This window comes from Phasianus colchicus, chromosome 3, assembly GCF_987193195.1.
Source record: "Phasianus colchicus chromosome 3, bPhaCol1.hap1.1, whole genome shotgun sequence".
Lineage (NCBI taxonomy): Eukaryota > Metazoa > Chordata > Aves > Galliformes > Phasianidae > Phasianus > Phasianus colchicus.
The window spans coordinates 86,623,432-86,644,897 of record NC_143438.1 but is presented as its reverse complement, the minus strand read 5'-3'; the positions used below and the strand labels follow the sequence as shown (position 1 = coordinate 86,644,897).

General features: G+C 39.7%; 1 protein-coding gene across 1 annotated transcript; it reads left to right on the top strand.

Moving 5' to 3' along the window:
* OC90 (otoconin 90) lies at window positions 1–20,147 on the top strand. The gene is made up of 14 exons (XM_031590887.2): window positions 1–46; window positions 4,021–4,089; window positions 4,302–4,361; window positions 4,596–4,770; window positions 8,735–8,847; window positions 10,082–10,210; window positions 11,902–11,943; window positions 12,741–12,797; window positions 14,228–14,278; window positions 16,427–16,576; window positions 16,955–17,053; window positions 17,893–18,067; window positions 19,113–19,219; window positions 19,684–20,147. Exons 1-14 carry the CDS (start codon window positions 1–3, stop codon window positions 19,983–19,985), a joined length of 1,575 nt encoding a protein of 524 aa, XP_031446747.2. The 3' UTR covers window positions 19,986–20,147.
* The last annotated feature ends 1,319 nt before the right edge of the window (window positions 20,148–21,466 follow it).

Here is a 21,466-nt window from a genome sequence, read left to right as displayed (position 1 = left end):
ATGATTGGAATTCTTCTGATGTCTATGTTCATGGTGTTGCACAGTGGTAAGTCACCATTAATTTTTATGATTATTTTGCATTTCTGACAAATACTGTTTTAAGTAGATGCGTTTGGAAATATAACTCTAGAAAAGCACACTTACCCCTTCCAACTTTGTTGTTCAGCACTCAAATGTACCAAAATAATTAATTATGGAGCAGTTATAGAACATTTTTTTTTTTCCTCAGGACATATAGTGAAGGAAGAAACATTTAGTGGGGCTAATAAATATAAACAAAAAAAAAGCATCTTAAATTGTGCTTAGATTTGGTCATCACCTGAGCCCTTTAGATTCCCAAAAATTGCAAAAATATATATTCTACTCATGAAAGAAGTGTATTATATAAATTCTCCACACCATTAAGTGGGTTCTTGTGTTCAGCAAAAGTTTTCTTTGAATTTTTAGTTAGATTTTTTTTTTTTTTCCTGCATGTAACTATTTACATTTAGTTGTCCTATGATGAATGAGCTTTCAATGATCCAGTGACAGGGACAGGCAACATTTCAGATTTCCCTACACTGTGTGTAGAAGTCATAATGAGTAACGATGTGCCATTGAAGAGAAGTATTTTTAGAGCATTCTTGGTTGTTCCATGAGGTTATTTTTGAAGTGAAAAGAAAGTCGAACACCTTGGCACACACAGAATTCTGCACTGACCTACTCCATACCATTTCATCTCTTATAAAGAATCACATGCATTGCAAGTCAGTAAATAGTCTAATACAAGATACATTTGAAAATTATATTAATGAAACTGAGCATTAAATCTCCTAGCATATGGACAGAAATCAGTAGGGATATCAGAATATTCCCACTTCATTGAGAGGGAATGCCAAAGCAACAATATATATTGATAAATAACCAGTATACTCAGAAATATCTGTACACTCAGAGATTTTTTTTGACATAGCAAAGACATTTTCTCCCAAAGCCTTTTGGCTATGCCACAGTTTATTATTATTTTTCTCCATCTGAGCACAGTCAAAGTATAAAGGTTTGAAATGCTGCCCTAGGCCAGCTGGGGCTTCGGGAAGCATTACTGATTTAGACTTATGTGGGATCCACTTTGCTCATCTCTACTTTGAGACTGAAACAAACACTAGAGCACAAACAACTATCTACATGAGGAGTGAAAGGGATTTCCCTTGAAGATATCAAATAGGTTGGATTTGCTCTGACATTTCCTAAGACAATCAATGTTTGTGCTCCCCAGATATTATGACTGCATTCATGCCCTATATAATGGCATTTTAATTAGACATGACTGCAAAAACAATCAGAGACATGGTGATTTTTTTTGTGAGCCTTGTTGGGATAACACTTCTGAAAAGCATTCTCAGCATAGCAACATCATAGACACAGCCCTTGCATCTAAATAATGAAAAAATTCTGTGGGTAAGGCATACAGCTGGAAATCCCAAGGGCTGATGTACCAACAAGTCTCCTCAGGACACATGCCAAGGAATTTAGCAGGTTGTAGAGAAAGGTGAGTGAAGCCAACTCTCTCTGGGTGTTCTGCAATTTAAAAGGCTGATTTTTGTAGCACAGTCTTTCACTGACTATGCAGGGAATGAGGCAGGAACATTAGCCCCAGAAGGTGTGATAGAAAAATAATAAGAAAGAATGATTGATTCAGAAAGTATTTTCTTACTGTCTCTACATCAAAATTTAAATAAATTAAGCAATCTTGTTAGTAAATATTGGTTCGTTGATGTTGACTCTCTGACAACTAGAAATACCATTTTTAGCAATGAAAGGGTTAGAAAAAGCTAAATGTTTTTCGAACAGCTGACCCTATGGTAGAGATGTTTCTTAAGAGGGGCTTCAGATATTTGTGTGTAATTGGGTTTGTGCAAATTAAGTTTGCAAAGAATTACATGCAAATGAAGGGTACTAGAAGAATCACATCTCCCAGCATCTCTGTAACATGACTTTATAAACTCTTTTCTCTGTTTCATTCAAGTTGATAGAATTTTCATGCTTTCCAAAGCTTTGTTAAAAGGCCTAATGATCAATAGATAGACACTCTGAGGCATGGAAGTGTGCAGCATTTCAAAATCTAGCTCTACACACACTCAGTGGAACATGGCTTAAGGATAAGATGTTTGACACAGTAGAGGAAATACAGCTTTTAAGTCAAAAAACAAGGGGAAGCTTTTCTTTATTAAGCATGACTTAATGCATATATAAATATACAGTATTAAATGCTATTCATTTGCTCAGCACAACATTATTCTTCTTGAGTTTGAACTCCTTTTGGCTGTCAAGCTTTCAATAGACTTGTTTGAGTTCTGTGATGCCAGGAGACCTTTTCTATTCTGAGGAAAACAGTGTCTTCCTCTCTGTCTCTTCCATTTTGTTGGAACGAGGGACATTTTTTGCTGGTTTGCTTTTCATCTGAAAGATTTTAATTGGGGCAAAGACATTCAGGGAGACCATAACAGTAAGGGGAAGAACCTTTTCCTACCTCCAACAATCCCATTCTTACATTCTGCCACCAAACTTGATAAATGTATTGCTGGAGGCATAGTGACTATGTCCAAGGATACTTTGCTCATTCCAAAATAGTTGTGATAAACTCCTGAGAAGGTCCTGTAATAAAATCTGAGAAAAATCTTCCCAAATTCTTTGCTAAGTATCACATTAAGTGTTACATCTAAAATATTCAGTACTCATCTTCCCTCTCCTACTGCTCTGTTTATTGCAGAAAAGTCAACAGATTAGCAAGATAACTGTCAACTCTTCCCCAGAGTCTTTTGCAGAAAATGCCTGTTATTCTGAGAGATAAGCTGTGCCATGATTTCAAATTTACTTGTTTTCTTCAATCTTTCGATCCTTGAGGCAGCAAAAACCCTTGACAATATCTGTAATAAAAAGTCTAGTTGAAATAAATTGAAAATAACATATTTTCCCCTAAAAATGTGTAGAAGATACGAAGAAAGAAAATATGCAGGGTGGACAAGAACAAGTACTAAATCAAGATATGACAAACAGAAAAAAAAAAAAAAGTGTGGAAATGGTGAAGTGGCACCGTCGAAGGGGAAAAAAAAATGCTAACTTCAGGACAAAAATAGGCATAGGAAGAGAGCATAGGCAATGAGGACTCAGCTAAACAAAACTGAGGCTTCAGCTCTTACGATCATGGCTGACTTTTCTATGTTTAGCAAACATCATTTTGGGAGGATAGATTATCAGCCCAACCTGTTGACTAACTCAAAAGCAAAGGTTTGAAAAAGGTGGAAGTGAAACTAAGCTGTAAATCCTGATGTGTCATGTTGGAACAGCAAAGGGAAACGTATCTAATACAGAAACTATCTCACTATCTATAGAGTAACATTCTGGGAGATGCATTTAATGCTACAGAGAAGAGAAATCAGCTGCTGACCTCTCCATAACGGAGTTGTGAATCAAACTGACCCCTATTCACCAAACCTCGAGGGCTTCCCCTGAATTTGAATGCTGTGGTCACAGCTGGAAGGAGTTGTGTATGGATGTGTACAGAGAAAATGACAGAGGAACTGAAGAGGTTGGCTTTCAGGGGGACAGCAAGCAGTTGCAGAGAGGTTTGCACAAATGTCTTGTCTTCCAACAACTGAAAAGCAAAGGGCTACAGAGTAGAAAAGAACATCTAGGGTGGTGCAAGTTATTTTTGACAGCAGTTTTACATGATTCTAATAATTTATCCCACTGTATGGTTTAATTCAGAAGAGCAAAGGAATATGAGGATTAATATATCCTCACTAGCAGTTAAACAGAGACTCATTATTAAGTTGAAGTCAATAAGACTTATCAGAATATTTCTGGATGTAAATTTCTGGGTGTGGATGGAACTAAGTAAGTGTTTCATTGCTTTGCTAAATCAGCTTGCTAATGTAGGAAGGTATTCAATATGCATGCAGTGTATGCATTGTAATGAAGTATATGTTATTTTGTTTTCAATTTTAAAATCTCTTTTCTTCTCAAATCTGTTTGCTGAAGTAGGTGGCCAAGAATTGGAGCCACCAGCATTTCTGCCAGAGCTTCTTAACACACCTGAAAGAATCTTGAGTAAGAACGCTTTAAGCTTTACTTTCTATGATATAGCAATGCAGTGTTGAATGACTCACACTCCAAAACATTGCAAGGAAGCATGCAGTTAGTAAATATCGTGTAATTCTCATCACCAAGCATTTTGACAACAGAAGCAAGACAAGCAACAGTCTGGGAGCCATTCTTGTCACATACTTCTTAAAAAAAATATTTTTGTTCTGTTCATCTAGACAATGCCACGTTCCTCAATGGAGTCTTTCAAAATGTGGAAAGCGTTGCATTATTTTTTGGTAAGTATGTGCTTCACTTGTATTTCAGCCACGGAATGTGCTTTTATACAGACTGAAATGGAACAGGAATTGTTGAGACTGCTCTCAAAGACTGCTATAATCCTAAATACTGTTTAGGGCTGAGTTCAGTGCCTTTGTGTTACTGTGCTGCCTGGTTTAGGCTTTGCTTTCACACTCGCATCACCCACGTGTGACCCATGCTTGGCTGACCTTTGCTCACTGTTCTCTTTGCAGACTGTCTGGGTTCTCACTTCACCTGGCTACAGTCCATCTTCACAAACTTCCCTGCATTGCTCAACTTTGTGAACAAAATGAAGTGTGTCAGTGGCTTTTGTCCCAGAGATTTTGAAGACTATGGCTGCTCTTGTAGGTTTGAAATGGAAGGACTCCCTGTGGATGAAGCTGATGAGTAAGTCTTTTCCATGTGATTATCCATGACATGGTTTAGTGGGCATAGTGGTGATGAGCTGATGGTTGGACTAGATGATCTTAGTGATCTTCTCCAACATTTATGATTCTACTCTATGATCTCCTGTCTGCCTCAGCAGGCTGGCAGTGCCTTAATGCTCTGATGACCTGAAGCATAACACTTGCCTGTATGATTTAAGGGCAATTCTACAACTATAGAAGATTCATTTAGAGGGCAAGTCCCTCATCAGTCAGCTCTGTCTAATCATCACTCACTTGCAACCCAAATGTCTGATATGGCCTACAAAATATCTCCATCTATAGTTTGTTCACCTTACCCTATGTTGAGCTAATGAGTGTAGTCTTTTTGTTGGGCTGCTACCCAGCACCAGTCATCACCCTTACAGCAAGTACTGGAAAGAGATGAAGTTGAAATGGTTATAACCTACAGTGTGTGATCATCTAGTGGTTTGTTTTTTTCCCATGACTTAGAGTCTCCCACACCTGCATGTGATTCCAACAGTGCAACCCTGGTAGCACAGCTTAACCTGGTTGTGAAGAATGATCAGTAATGCAATAGAGTAAGTAAATGCCATTCTCATCTCCTTGGCATTGCTTACCAGAGGTCTCTAAATTCTAAATGGAATTCATGAACAAAACCTCATTCGTTTTTATTTGTTCTGGGAAACTATCTCAGCCCAAAATTTTACTCCTGTGCTAAAAGTTTGAGGGTCTGTTAGTAAGATAGACAGGAGAATGTCAATCCGAGCTTCTCCATGGATTTACAGCCTTATCAAATGCTAGTACTGGGAATCTGAGTAATACACCAGCAAGATAGGCACATAGTGGATGCTAATGGAAATGATGGCTGATTTAGGCATCAAAAGAATCAGGCTACATCTAAGTATGACTTCTAGTGGTGGTTATAGAGTTAAGTAAATCTTACCCTGAATATCTACATACATGCTGGAGATGATACACTGGAGCATCTGGGTACAGAGGAGAGCAGTATAGGTCAATGGCTCTTCCCAATACCATGCACTGGGAACAGAACTATCTAACCTGGGTTTCAGAGAGATACTGCTCCAGATTCTGACTGGGCTAGTAAAAAAAAAAAAGAATTAGCAGCAAGACAGGGCAAGCAAATGGCTATTCATGCTATTCACATTTGCCAGTAAGAGATGGGAAAAGAAGTTCAAAGGCAATCAAGACATACCACATGTCAAAATTAGGTAAAAAAAAATACTTTCCAACAAAGCAATGAGAGAATTCTTTGAATGAAGGCAGAAATGGCTCAAAAGGGGCTGATGCCTAAAGCTAGATAGAAGTTAATCCATCCACTTTCCAGTATAGAATGCCTAAGAAAATAGAGATCTACTGCTGGAAAAAAGCCATGGAACTTCTCATGAGAGGTTTTCTGAATAAACATAATGACATTCTGAAATGAGAGCTCTAGGCAGTTGAGTACACTGATACTCAAAGAGCTGAGCATCTGGGCTTTTGCTTCACTCATCTTCATTTTAATGCAGGGCAGCACAAACACAGAAAGACCACAGAGTCCCATAGTGAGGCTTCCCTACGAGAATGGCAACATCACTGGAATTTTCAGTAAATGTTGACTGATTGCTTTGCCAGCGACACAGATATCCTCTTCGTTAAACAGAACATCCAAAAAGGAGGCTACTACACGCCTTTCTGAGAGATGGTTCCCACAGTGTCGCATTTTTTTCCCCACTAAATTCCATTCTTAGAAACTAGTTTTGCAAATCTTGGATTTGATACTGCAATTGCCATTCAATGAAAAGGGATTAACATCTCATTATAGGTATTTCTTTAGGAGATTAGATTTTGCCCACAAATCAATCTTTTCTTGATTTCCCAAAGTATCTAACTTGCATATCCACATTAAGAGTCTGTTCTGCCTTCTTGATCCATTGGGAGAGAGAAACATATTTAGTGTACAATTCATGTCTTACAATGCCCTGACTGCAAAGGGGGCATTATTTTCTGATTAAGTTGCCGTAAGAGTTGAGTGACAATGATGCTCTAATAAAAAAAAGGAACTTTACATCACTTGTATCAGATTAATTTTCCAACTGGAAGAGTTTCCAGGTGCTCGGAGTGAAATAAACCTCAGGCATTATTGAAATGGGACTTGACATCTTTCATCAGTAACACATTTAAAATTGTTTTCTGATAGTTACAAACTTCAGCCTCACCTTTGGGAGAAGCACTGGTGGCACTGAGAAACCATCAAGGCCTGTCTCTTGGATGCTTTTTTTTCCCACCTTTGTTTGGTACCCTTTTGCAGTCACCTCAACCAAGTTACAACAGGGAGCAAGACCACAAACAGATACTGAAATACAAGAAAATAGGCTTTGAGATATCATCAGAATATGAATTTCTTGGATTTTTATTTTTTTTTTTCCAATGTTTCCTGGGAAATCAAACACACAAAGAGAAACTTAAAAGGAAAGCCACCTTTGCCTCTCTATCTAAAAAGAAGGAGGCCCAGCTATCAGTTGTCCACCTCCTGTAGCATCTTCCCACACTCAAACACTGCCTGTGGGGATGATGCTATTTATGAGCTCTTATCTGCTGCTTGCAGCCTGAGCAAACCTCATCACTGATGTCTTTCGCTGAGTCAGAAGTTCAATCGTGGTTAGACCTTGGACTTCTTCCTTAATTGTTAGGAAAATTAAATATTTCAGCAATCAACTACTAACGCATTAAGTGATTAAATATTAAATACTTGCTAAATTTAGGAAGTGAGAAAGTGACCGCATAGCCTAGGAGTGAGCCTGCAGTGCATATGCAGGACTGTGGCTGATGTATAAAATATTTTTATTACATCCTTAACAAAAAATCCTCCAGCCAGCTCCTCACATCATGAGTCACAAGTTAACCCGTTCTGGCAGCACACTGTTTGTCGGATGGTAATGTTTTCTTTGCATTTGACAGAGACAAGACTGCTATCAGTGCAATAACAGACCCATGTTGTGAGTCCATTTTACCGACATGACAATGTTTCAATCTAAATCTAACAGCAAACTCTTGCTTAATTTATGTGACAGTTTTACACAAGGTAAATGGTGATTGAATGTCCCACTGGTGTTTCATTTACACCTGCCAATGCACAGAGATGCCGCTACAATACAGAAACAGACAACTTGCTCAAAAGAAGAGACAATTGATGAATATGTTACTTCATTTGAATTTTCATTGCTGCTGACATCTGAAGCAGCCATGCAGATGTTTGGGGTTTGCACGACAACAGGACAATGCAAGGTTTCTAACTGCCTCAGTAGTGTTGCGGTACAAGATAACTACTTTACTCAGGCTTGAGAAACATGTTATGTCTCCTTTCCATGGCTAAAAGGTTTATTTTAATTCTGATTACTGCACTGAGGAGAAAGAACAAGTATCATTTACTATGATTCTGTGATTCTATGGTAACACCGCTTATATTTATAGAGTCCCAGTGAGACACAGTGGTTCACAAGATACTGCAGAAATGTTTACCCTCCAAGAGTGCTGGGTGCAGCACAGTTCAACAGAGTTGTATTGAGACAGTTTATATCAGAGCCGAATCTAAGAACTGATCTGTGGGGCTTTGTTTGGCAGTGATGTCTGGGTGATGTTCAGGCACTGGCAGTGCATTTCTTATTGAAATTGCCTGTAAGGTCCTTGTCCCTCAGGTTCTGCAACAGGGGTGGAATGCGAACATGATCTCCCATGACTTTGAAGACCTGCTCCCACTGAGCTTTGCATCCAGGTGTAATTATTCCATCAGACTGATTCAGAGAAAAGCATACTCAGCCTTTCTTTTGTCTGTGGACTACACAAGGACCCTTTTTCTCCTTTGGCACCTTTTGCATTCTTATATAGGAATGAGCATTGCAGTCTGATCTTGAATGGAAAGGAAGACATATTGTCTGAACTTTGTGCTATTTCATGCTTTAAAGATGCTGTTTTCAGCACCGCAAATGCTACGAGGAAGCAATGGAAATGGAATGCACATGGGACCCATCAAAAATTTCTACAGATGTCACCTGCTCTGCGGAAAACCTGACCTGTGGTAAGATTAACCTGTCACAAGAACAGAATTCTGGAATTCTTAGTGGCCTACCTACCAAAAGTCATATATAAGTTAAGGAGAAACCACCTTCACATGTGGATTCTTGAGGAATTAAGTATAGTTAGAAACTTGTCTGGGCTCCTCTAACAGGCAGCCTCCTGATGAGGTTTCCAGACTTCTGTGACTTTGGAGGAGTCAGGACTCAGGACCACTGAGTAGTGCTTGAGATATCTCCATGTATTGGGAATGGAGATAGTGCTGGGCAATTACTTGAAAAGTAATGTACTTTCTGAAGCTTCAAGGCTTAATTTTCACATAATTTGAGGTATTCCATTCTGTGTTCGCAGGATCCCGTACATTCAGATAGAACTGCATCATTAGCAGGCAGAGACCTTGCTGTTGTAACAGGAGTTTGGCGAGTGTGGACTGCCCTCAATCAATTTTAATGTCACTTTTCACCCAGTGTTGGCTCCCAGGAAATACTGTTTTCGAGAACATAACTTGGGGTTGCCAGCAAAGAAGAGCAGCATCTCCAAACCCTCCAAACCAAGAACTTCATAGCTTGATTTAGTACAGGACTGACGCAATTTCCACTTCTTGTTTCAAATAGAAACCAGTTTTGCTTTCCGAGTCAGTCTATAAAGATTCAAGCACATCTGAACACAAATAGTGTTTCTTTAGCTCTTTCCATACTTAATCAGAAAATGTCTTGTTCAAACCAAAATGAGGAAAACAAAACGGATATTGAATGTTGAAAATGGAAAAACCGTGTAAGAGCTCTGAAAGATCAATATTTTTGAAATCTCTGAAAGGTAAAAGGATTTGAAGTGGGAAAACAGTATTTTTGTAGAGAAACGCATTCCCTTTATAAAATGCAAAACACATCCTCTGTGAAAGACTTGGCTTGTGGACTGTGACTTCCTGGGGATAGGTGGAATATTTTACACTCAGTATCAGATGGAGTAAGTTTTCCATGGAAAAATCAGATGCAGCAAAGCTCTACTCTGAGCTTCTCACTGCTCTGTAGAAAGAACCATGCTCTAGCAGCCCACTGCCAGCTCTGTCAAATTACAAACTCTGTGGGACTACAAAACTGGAATGAATTTAACCTGAAGAATCACAGTTTAAGCATGCATGCACTAATGAAGACATAAACCTTACAGGGAGGAAAAGTGAAGGAGGGGAAAAAAGATATTTCAATAGCATCTTGTTTGGATTTTTGTTTAATTTGCAGAAAATGGGGATCCGTGTGAACAGTTCCTCTGCACCTGCGACAAAGATGCCATTGAGTGTTTTCGGAATGCTCATATTAACTCTTCCCTGAATGGTCTGGATGTCTCCTCCTGTCCATCTCTGGTTACAGGTAACAATCCAGATCAGACTGACTGCCCCTCCTGCCAGGTTTTCTTTTGGCATTGAGTCTGACCTAAGGTGAATGGAGCAGTAGCTGAGTAGTTTCCTGCACTAAACCTGGCAGTATGTCCTATTCTCCACTTACTCCTATTCAAATGAAAACCAAGAGAGAAGAAGGCAGGCTAATTGCTGTCCTGGAGCATGGCCAGGAGAAGTTACCAAGCTGGTGAGGAGCTGGAGCACCTGCTGAAAGAGCTGTGTCACTGTTCTCCTCTACTTTGTGGAGTTGTGCAGATGTGAAGGAGCCAGCCTCCGCTTGGAGGGGCATGGGGACAGGACAAAGGGCAAGAGATGTAGATGCAACAGGGAAAGTCCAGTTAGACATGGGGATTTATTTGTTTGTTTGTTTTTCAGGAGGCATCTGAATGACTGGGTGCTGCTTAGGGTAATTAGCGACCTACTGAGGTCACTCACAGTGTGCTCTGGTGGCCAAGAAGGCCAATGGTGTCTTGGAGTGTATTAAAAAGTGTGTGGCCAGCAGGTTGAGGGAGGTGATCCTCCCCCTCTACTCTGCCTTGGTGAGGCCACATCTGGTGTACTGTGTCCATTTCTGGGCTCCTCAGTTTAAAACTGGCGGAGAACAGAGAAAGACCTCAGAGATGATAAGGGGTCTGGAGCATTAATCTTATGAGTCTGGCTGAGAGACCTGGGTCTGTTCATCCTGGAGAAGAGGAGGCTGAAAGGGGATCTTATCAACACTCGTATATATCTAAAAGATAAAATGGATGAGGCCTTTTCAGTGGTGCCCATTGACAGGACAAGGGGCAATGGGCACAGAGCATTGGCACAGGCTGCCCAGAGAGGTGCTGGAATCTCCTTCTCTGGGGATATTCAGAAGCTGCCTGGACACTTTCCTGTGCAGCATGCCCTAGGGAACATCCTGTAGTAGAGGGTTGGACTAAATGACTTTAAGAGGTCCTTTCCAGCCTCTAAAATTCTCTTGTTTCTATTACTCAAACTCCAAAGCTGGGTCAGATGTGAAAAAGCACTGCTAGTTTTTCTGATCCCTTCACTTATATCGGCACACCTCAGTGCTAAGAACAGATACATGAATTCAGGGCTCTGCATGTGTATATCCTTCCATAAAGAGGCCAAGGGAGAAGAAATTGCCTCAGCAAAATTTGTGTCAGTGCCAGCAAAATGTTTTGTGTAAGCCAGTAATCTTTCACTGGGATCAGGTGGTTCTAATATAGAGTATGGCAGCTCTACACATTACAAATAAAAGGAAAATTGTTATGTGCTACCAGGAAAATCACGCTGTTTTTACCTCAGCTGATAAAGAGAGACTCACTGAATACCTCCACCAAATTAGGCTCCTGGTCATATTTATTACAGGAAAATTTAAATCCTTTGAATGAATCATTTTTATTTGTCATTTGCTCATGTAGTTACATTTCTGTGTAGCTGTTCTGTCCAGTTCGGGCTTTAGAAAAAAAAAAGCAAAAAACATAACAAGGATGTCAGATAAATTTCTAGGAAAAGTAATTTGGCAGATGCTTTATTACAGAGAAAATTTGAATATTTTCCTAAATGTTCCTTGATAGGAATAAATGGAATGAACTCCTGATTTGCTGTACTATTGTTTAAATGTTGACTTCAGTCTACAGACTTCACTGTGTAAGAGAGTTTTCTCCTTTTCAGAAACAACCAGCAAGAGAGAGCTGACAACACTCCACACAGGGGGTATGTCCTTACCTCTGTGATTTTTTGACTGAAATATATTGAATCAAGAAGAATGTCTGCATTGAGAAAAATAATATGAGCATTTTGGAAGATATGAATTCCTTTTTTTTTTTTTTTTTTTTAGAAGCAAAGGCAATTTTTAGCAAGATATCAAAATATGAAAGGAAGAGAAAGAACTAATAAACCAAAGCACTGCTTTTGTGATCAGCCATTACTGAGAAGCTCAGGATAATTTCAGCCAAATGACTCATTTTTCAAAGAAGGAATTCAACAGAGAACCTGAATCTCATTTAGAAATAATGCCAGAAGAAACATACTGAAAGAATTTAAAAAATATTTTCTGATCAGTCCATTGCTATTTGCATGGACATTTTGAGCTCAGCTTCAGCAAAGTGCCTAGACTGAAACATCTGAGTTTTACCTCTCAACGTTAATTCTTATCCTTAAGGGATACTTACAGAACGCTTATTGTTGATCAGTTTTCTAGTTTAGATTGAAACAGTGATAGAGACTGAGGGATTTTTATTAATTACAGTGTACATTGCTGAGTAGGATTTGGTATTTGTGGTAAATAAGAGCTAAGGAAGTATTCTAATACTTAAGTTAACTACCTATAATTAGGTTAATATTTACTACATTTTATTATATTTATATAAAAACCCAATGAAAAGTACAATAGTGATAATATTTGGAGATAAGTTTTGTTCTTCTGGTCTGGCCATGTTATACCAAGCTCCTGTCTACGAGCATCCTAAGCCATGACTCTCTTTGGAGCAAAAATGCTTTTCTTTTTGCAGAGTTCTTTCATCGTGGGATTGAGAAAACAGAGGCTGTGACAGCATCTGTGGAAGAAGGTTTGTAACTCGCAGTGTAAGAAGCGCTGTTTTCAGCTCCCAAAAGCTGGAAGAATAAAGTACAAGAACAAGCTGTTTGCTTACAGCCCTTCTAAGAAAACTGCTGTAAGAGTAGATATATTTTGGTGACACAATTCAAGACCAAATGAGAATGTGCTTCAACCTGTGTGCTCCACGTGCTTAACCACTGTTTACTCAAAATTTCCCAAGGGCTGAGACTGAGAACTCTAGAACAAAACCTGTTTTCACCAAAATAGACCTTTTGGGAAATAGAAGTGGTGGCTGGGGGGTCTGGCAGAGACCACACCCTCAGCCCATTGAACATTTGTTGCTTTCAAAGAGACATTTAATTATTTGAGATGAAGCTGTAGTTATGTGCAGTATTTACATACCTGTATTAATCTTTTACATCCCCCAAAACAATCACTCATGCCTTCTGAACAGGAACAGTTTATTATAATGCTCAAAATATTGCCTGTGGATAAAAGTCAGTATATGAAATTTTAGAAAGATGAAATTGCAACATGGATAACATATCTATATAAACTGTAAAGGTGGTGGAGTTATCGTCCCTGAAGAAGTTCAAGAAATGTGTAGATGTGGCACTGAGGGATGTGGTTTAGTGGGCGTGGTGGTGATGGGTCGATGGTTGGACCAGATGATCCTTGTGGTCTTTTCCAACCTTAATGATTCCATGACTGTGATTCCATAAAATATTTGGAGAACCACTTCAATTGAATTATTTGTCTCCCCATTTATACCCCAAGAGCTTCACCACTGGCTGCTGTGAGAACATATTAAGCCAAATCATGACACTACTACGATATTCATTTGACAGCAAAAAAAATTCTTTCTTATATCACACCATCCTAATGCACAAAAAGATGCAGAGATGAATTTTGAGATCATCTGATTGCTCTGTTAATGAAAATGCTTCTGATAAATGAACATCAGTGCATGAAGTAAAGCAATAAATTAGAGATTAAGGAAGGATTCAGTTGGTAGCTGCCCATTCATTTTTTACTTTCAAACACAATGTGTTTGTAAGGAATATGGCATCTGTTCTGTGTGCAATAGTGAGATTTTACACCTAGTTCTCTTCACTGTAGTCTGTCAAATGGACAGACTATTTATGTTGCTTCTTTATAGCACCTCATCTGAATGTAGTAATGAGGTTATTTTTTGAGCATCACTGTCTGTAACTATTAATGTTGTGCACAGAAAATCAGGAAAATCTCCATACATGGGTCTTTCCTCCTCTGCTAAGAAGCTATTCTCTTGGCTTTGAGTTAAATGACTGAGAGGATTTGGAGTTGGTCTTGATGATCCTTATGGGTCCCTTCCAACTTGGGGTATTCTACGAGTCTGTAACTTCTCATGAGAGTCTGTGCTGCCAACTTGTCTGAGTTTACATTTTCTGTCTTCAACAGTGATTTCCTCTGAGCCTGGTGAGATGGCCCTGGGGACTTCTAGTGCTAGAGGTAAGAGCCCAGATGTACTTTTGCTGGTGAATCAGACTCTCCTGACTCTGGGTGATAGCAGATTTTAGCTTATTAAGCTTTATTGCTGGGATTTCTGGGTAATACCTGCAGTTCTGCTGACCTGCACATCTTTGAGCAACCACTTTGTTTCTCCTAATTACTGTCTATATAAAGCAAGGCTAATAGCGATGTTTGGTGAAGCCTTATAATGCTCTCCATAAAAGCCACTCCAGACATGCACTGCAGAAATGCAGAAAATACTTCACTACCACGATGCTCTGCTTTCTGTCCAGCTGTCACAAGGGACCACCGAGGTATGACTTGGTCTTCTCCCATTCCGTCGGTGAAAGGTCAGTGGTTCTGGGCTTTTCCTAAAAGCATCCTTTTCTAAAAGCATCACAGTTAAGAATCTGTGCACGGTGAGGACTGGGCTGCTGTGGAATTGGAGCTAGATAGGAGTCAGATCACAGATATTATTTGAGGATGATTTGCTATCCATTGCCTTCAGCCACTTATTTTGCACGCCTCATGCAAGTATGTGAGAAAACCTCTTCCCATCAGATTTTCTGATATGATGGTTGATCCTTTAAATTACATTCATAGGATTTGCTGCCAGAAGGGCAGCAATTTTTATTTTACCTCCTTCTTTAATATACAGAATTTCATGGAACTCTTTCCCAGACTAAAAGTTATTTCACAGTTTTACCATTACCATTTCTATGAGAACATTCACATCAGTAGCTACAGCTAAAAGCAGGTGGAGTGCCATAGCAGACTTGAAATTACCAATGACTCCTTTATGTGAAAATGATCATTCATGAAGAATTAAATGCACAAAAAAATGTCAAGTGACTCTGAATACGGAGAGAAGGAAGGAGCCATTTTTTTACTCAGATCACACTGTCTGGGTAACATCCATGTCTCCCACCTCAATCCAGAAATAAGGCATTGCTATAACGAGCCCTGCTCAGAAATCTTGTCCTCCACTAACTTGAATGTATCAGAAAATGTGTGTGTTGTGTTGTGTTGGAGGTCCATGGCTGCTAGAAGATTATCTGTGATATCTGTTCTTAGCAAACTGCAGAATATTCCAAACTCCAGTTATATTATCTGCACCTGGTAGGAATCACTTTCATTTCAATACATCACTGCCAAACAAAGTGACATAAAACATGCACCTTGCTGAGCTGTGAGACTGGCGTGCTGCTATTCATCCCTTCCTGCAGCCTTTCATGATCCTCCTTCTGTTTTTAGCAATGCTTTCATTCTTTTTATCCATTCTCTTATGCTAAGACAGATTATTTCCAATGTATGCCAAAAACAGAACTTCAGAGGGTTGAACTTAATGAATTTGAGTGGAATCCAGTTAATTAGTTCAGACCAGAAATTTGAAAGGATAGGCTCTCAAAACATGGAAAGTATGCTCACAGTCCCTTTGAAAATGAAGTATTTTATTCCTTAAATGCAATATCCTTTGCACTGATATTTAGAAAAAAAATGAAGCCATTTGAAAATACTGTTTTCATTTTCAAGTTAGCTTATATGAAAAGAGAAAGGTAAAAAAAAAAAAAAAAAAAAAGATAAGCAATATGCAAATTCCTCAAACATTCCCAGCCAATGTTCAATGTTGTGGCTGTAAAGAAGTAAATCCTGCAGTTGCCCAGCTCTGCATCATTCAAGCAATATCCCTACTGTTGCTGTTATTTTTGGAACCCTTTTGTAAACTGACACTGCGTTTTTTAGCAGTTTACTCAGATGATGACATCTCATCTTATCCTTCTTATTCTTCCTTTCTCGGTATGGCCAACTAATCAGCACCCAGCCTTATTTTTAGTACCTGACACAGCTTTGTACCTCGGTATGTGACATATAAATTTAAGGACAAACAAACAAAACGAGCAAAACACCTACCAGTTACATTGGTTGTATTTAACTAGCTCCATTTTCTTCTAAAAGACAAGAGATGTGAACAAATGACCAGTGCGGATGCTTTTTGGCTTTCCTAATCCTCATCTTGAATGGCTTTTCTCTATGACCATCGATTCACAGCAGTTCTGCCCCCGGATATTACTCTGACCTACTATCTGAAATGAAAATCTTGATGCTTACTGCTCCATATCTTCCGCTTTCCTCTTTCTGCTGATTCAGAGGAGGACAGATTTAGAGGAGCTGAGGTCCCAGCAGGAGAGATATCCACCTCTCCAGGCTCCTTCCAGGCAGATATTAACTCGGCGGAAGTCAGAATTATCCCCACTGAGTTTATTCCTGCGGACACATCTGCAAAGACAAAAGAGAAAGGCAAGTACAGCCTGCACTAACTCCACTGTATTTTGTAGTGCTCCCTCTTGCTGTTCGTGGCTGTTGGGATCCAGTGTTTCTCACCAACATGCAGAACAGCACCATTTCCTCCCTAAATCTGGTTAGATTGTGCAGGATGCAGAGTGTTCAGTACCAGCAGTGGCAGTTCATTTTCAAACATTGCCTAGGGAAGTTTAATTTACTACTAATGAACCTAATGAACAGTCTTCCAATCGTTACTTAAACAGATGTTGGAAGACTGCAAGAAGATTGGTTTGGGTTCAGAGTATGCCCTTTGGGACACATTACTGATAGAGTTTATCCTATGTTTGCAAGTCTAATCTTTACAAGTCTGATATGTGCATGTGTAATATCCAGAGGCAATTCCTACAAGAGGTGGCCTAGGCAAGCCTTCTCCCAGACCAGCTCTGGAGCTGTCACTGTCTGCTAGAGGACCCAATGGACCTGCAGAAAAAGGTAATTTTTAAAAAATTTTCTAGTGATATGTAATTAGTGAAGTACTGGAACAGGTTGCCCATGGAGGTGGTAGATATCCCCATCCCTGGAGACACTCAAGGTCAGGCTGGAAAGGGCTCTGAGCAACCTGCTCTAGCTGCAGGCGTCCCTGCTCAGTGCAGCGGGGTTGGACTAGAGGACTTCTAAAGGTCTCTTCCAAGTCAAACATTCTATGCTTTTATGATTTCATGAAAACTTCAACTTTCGAGTCTGAGGGAGTGACAGACAGGACTCCAGAATATTTCCTCTGAGGAAAGCAGAACTGTTACTGATTGGTCTGTCAAAGCGGCCAAGCTTTATTAGAACTATTTTGTGAATAAACCATGAATAAATCATGTAGAGGCCTTAGTCTGAGCACAATTTACTGCTAGGTGGAAGATATATCAAATTAAACATTTGAAAGTTTGTAAAAAACTTTTTGTTGTTTCACAATTAATCATTGTCCAGTGTGGAAGAACAAGAGGTTAGGGCAGTATTTTCTGAGTTAGCTAAGAGAGAAGCTACTGACTTCCTTTTTCTTATCTCAGTTGGGTTTGAATATTCTTGAAAAAAATATTTAAATATGAAAGATTACAGGGCGTTGCAAAGTACTGTCTGCAATCCTATTTGACTTGCAGTTTAGATCTTTGTAGGGATTTCTCTCTTTATTCAGTATCTTCTCCCACTTCTCTTGCTGTCTTCCTTAGTGCTGTTATAAAAGTCATAGATCAGTGACTGGGGCAACAACTTAGAAATAATGAGTGTCTTCAACCGTTGAGAACATGGTATGTCAAACAGTTGTGGTTCTTTTTACTTTACAGTATGCGAACGATTAACATTTTTACAAGAGAGAGGAAATGGAAGAGAGAAGAGAGAGCTGCCTCAGCTGGGAGAAATGTTGTTCTGTTTAACTGAGAGATGTCCAGAGGAGTTTGAATCTTACGGTTGCTACTGTGGCCAGGAAGGAAGAGGGCATCCTGCTGATGCTCTGGACAGGTATGGACTCTTCTATAATCTGCCATTAGTTGTAGGCATTAAGGAGTGCCCATGGACCAGCCAAGATCGGAGTTTGCTTCTTGGTTGTACTTAATGATTTTAAGGGTCTTTTCCAACCAAAAGTATTTCATGATTCTATGGAATTTGTAGTCAGACCATGCTCAGTATAATCCAATTAATTATATTAAATGTGAAATACTCAAATGTCACTAAACACGGTCTGTTCTTGCAAGAGTGTTTTGGAGAGGACTTTTAAAATAAGAAAGAAGCCAGTAGAGTAGAAAAAAATGCATATCAAAAGGGATGAGGATTAGGGTTGCAGTGAATCTTGGCCAAGAGGTGGTTTGGAAGGTGGTTTATAAAAAGAAGAGTACTAACTTTTGTGTCAAACTGTCATTCAGAAGGAGTCCATATAGTGTTGCATAGAGTGCAACTGAGACCTGCAACTGTGGGCCATCAGGGCACGGCTGGTAAAGAGGTGGCGGGGCATGCTTACCCAGAGCGAGCAGAGAATTCACCCAAACCAAGGAAATCTTCCCTAAAAGCATTTCGTTTTCAAACAAAATCGTTCATTGAGTGGAAAACGTTACAGCTGGAGCCATATCAAGTCCAAGCACGGCTCTGAGTGCACAGCACACAGAATTTTCCTGCACTTTTACACAAGTAAGACTGCCCGTGCATGATAAAAATAGACATTGAAGCTAGTCAGTGCACTCGGTAATGATGTGTGGTTTTCAGATTCTCAGCCAACAATATCTGAACACCTCAAAATACTGCTAAAGGAGGGTTTGTTCACAGATCTTAAACGAACAAGACTGCATCTTTAAGCAGACAGTACCAAAGGAATTAGGAAGGGGACTGCGAAAGTAAATACAGGTGTTTTTTTTGCTGTTTTTAACTTTATGGAAAAGATTTTTCCATGAAATAAAAACAATATTTTCAGTTGTAATAGATACTGAAAAAAAAAATGGATAAAATAAATTGTGAATACTGTGTGATGTAGGAAAATGAAACACTTTTCAGTTACCCCTGTTCTTTATTTTAGGTGCTGCTTCTCTCATCACTGCTGTGTGGAACAAGTTAAGAAACTTGGATGTCCTGCAGAAAGAAGTTCACAGTCTGAAGTTGTATGCTTTGATCATACTCCAAAATGTAGGTTTGAGTTAGAGACTCATCTTTTGACAACAGCGTATGAAATTATTACAAGCTGAATACAACCATGCCTATAGCAGGCTACAGAATGGAGACAGAATTTGATTACAAAATGCCATCAATGGCTACTCCAAAACTGGGTTTTTGTCCTAGCTGAGATCAAGGTTATTACATCACTGCACTTGATGTGATCAGGTCAGGATAAGAATTGCATTCTGACATTTTTGACAGGAGACAAAGAACAGCTGTTGTTTTTATTTGCACAAATCCACCTAACACCAGCCACAGCTCCAGGGACTCAACACCTTGGCAGCAGGCGTATTTAAGTGATTAAAGGTGAATTTGGAAGCTAAAATTCAAGGAAAAATTGGTAATTTTAGTCAAGATCTCATGTACCGCTAACAAATTACACACTGACTAGCTGTAACTGCTTTTAAATATTCATTTTAAAATTTCTCTTTAAGGTATTGGTTGGAGCTTGTGTGAAAAACTCCTATGTGCTTGTGACCAGACAGCAGCCGAGTGCATGGCCTCTGCTTTCTTCAACGAAAGCCTTAAGTTTCCACATGCTCAAGTGTGCCAAGAGGAGAAAGCCTCGTGCCGAGGTGGCCCTTATGAAAGGCCTTCAGTCAGCACAGAACCAGGGGCCGGGACCTCCAGCTCTGAGGAGAGCAGCGAGGAGGAAGGTTCCCCACGGAGAAGAGCGCGGAGAGAGACGCGCCGTCCTCCTGGGAAGCCCAGGAGCTGGCAGCACGGAGGCAGATAAGTCAGCCATGGCCACCTGTGTGAGAAATGGCACCGGGAATTTCACAGCCAGCCTCGTGTACCTTACTCCTTTTTGTCACTCTGCCTTACTTTTCCCAGCGATAGACTAGATATTGAATGTTAAGATGCATAACTTCCTTTCATAGAGGAGTTGTCACTGCAGACCGCCTATGTAGGCCAGCTATTACTTGAAATAACTGACAGCATTCTGCACAACTTCATTTGATTTCTGATCAAAATTCTGATTTTTGTTCTGATCAAAGATTGATTTTTGTTAATCGTGTAATTGGTTCAGACCAGATCTTGCTGATGGTGACTGCATATTACAGCTTTTTAATTAAATCAATCTGCAATTACTCCAACTCCTTTTGCACATTCTTTCTTTATAGAGCAAAGCAGGAAACACCCAGAAGAAAAGCTACAGTTGTTACATGGAAATGTGTTCCTTCTTCCCTAACTGAAAGTTTCAGCACACAGTTTCTGCTGGTCAGACAGGTCAGGGCAGAAAAAAAGAGTATTTCGTGTCCCAGAGCTGTGTATTATGCAGTTATCTCCAGCTCTCAGAGATTTAAGGATTATAGAATCATAGAATTGTTTGAGCTGGAAAGGATCCTTAAAGGTCACCTGGTCCAACTCCCCTGCACTGAACAGGGACGCCTACAGCTAGAGCAGGTTGCTTAGCGCCCTGTCCAGCCTCACCTTGAAAATCTCCGGGGATGTGGCATCCATCACCTTTCTGGGATCAACTAAAATTAATGCACAGTACCTAATACAGAGCTACAATAACGTTGGGATATTTTTCTTCCCCTTATTCCTGCTTTCAACTACAAGTTTTGCTTCAAGGACTTTCTTGGCCAAATTCACCCCTCAAAATATTCACCAGTTATCAGACAACAGCAGTATAAAGGGACACATGCATTTTTTTTTACTTCGTAGTAAAAAGTAGGTGTTAATTTAGACACTGCTTTGATCATAACATTGCCACAAGGACTAAAATAGTTAAAATTTAACCATATCAACAAAGTTAGGAAACCACTGAATAAAAACAACCAGGTTCAAAATCATAGCAGCCTTATTACTTGGATATGAAAGACTTACACAATGGTATTATCAAGGTTTCCCACTGGATTTCAGCTGCATAACACGACAGTGCTGAGAGTTGCACAACTCTGTGTCTGCAACGTACACTTAAGATGAAATTGAACAAAAAAAAATTAACTCCAGTGTCAAAGTTGACAAAATTTACAAAACGTTCTTAAGAAATTCAAGCGAGGGGAGTTTTAGATTAGATATGAAGAGGATTTTTCACTGAGAGGGCAGTGAAGCTGGGCACAGGCTGCTGAGAGAGGTTGTGGATGCCCCATCGCTGGAAGCATTCAAGACCAGTTTGGATGGGGCCCTCTGCAGTCTGATCTGGTGGGAGGCAGCCCGGACAGGGGGTTGGGGCTGGCTGGGCTCTGAGGTCCCTTCCAACCCAAGCCA

Coding starts and splice junctions, on each gene's coding strand:
- OC90 (XM_031590887.2), top strand. CDS start 1: ATGATTGGAATTCTTCTGATGTCTATGTTCATGGTGTTGCACAGTG. Junction 4,362..4,595: donor AAGCGTTGCATTATTTTTTG/GTAAGTATGTGC, acceptor TTCTCTTTGCAG/ACTGTCTGGGTTCTCACTTC. Junction 4,771..8,734: donor CCTGTGGATGAAGCTGATGA/GTAAGTCTTTTC, acceptor CATGCTTTAAAG/ATGCTGTTTTCAGCACCGCA.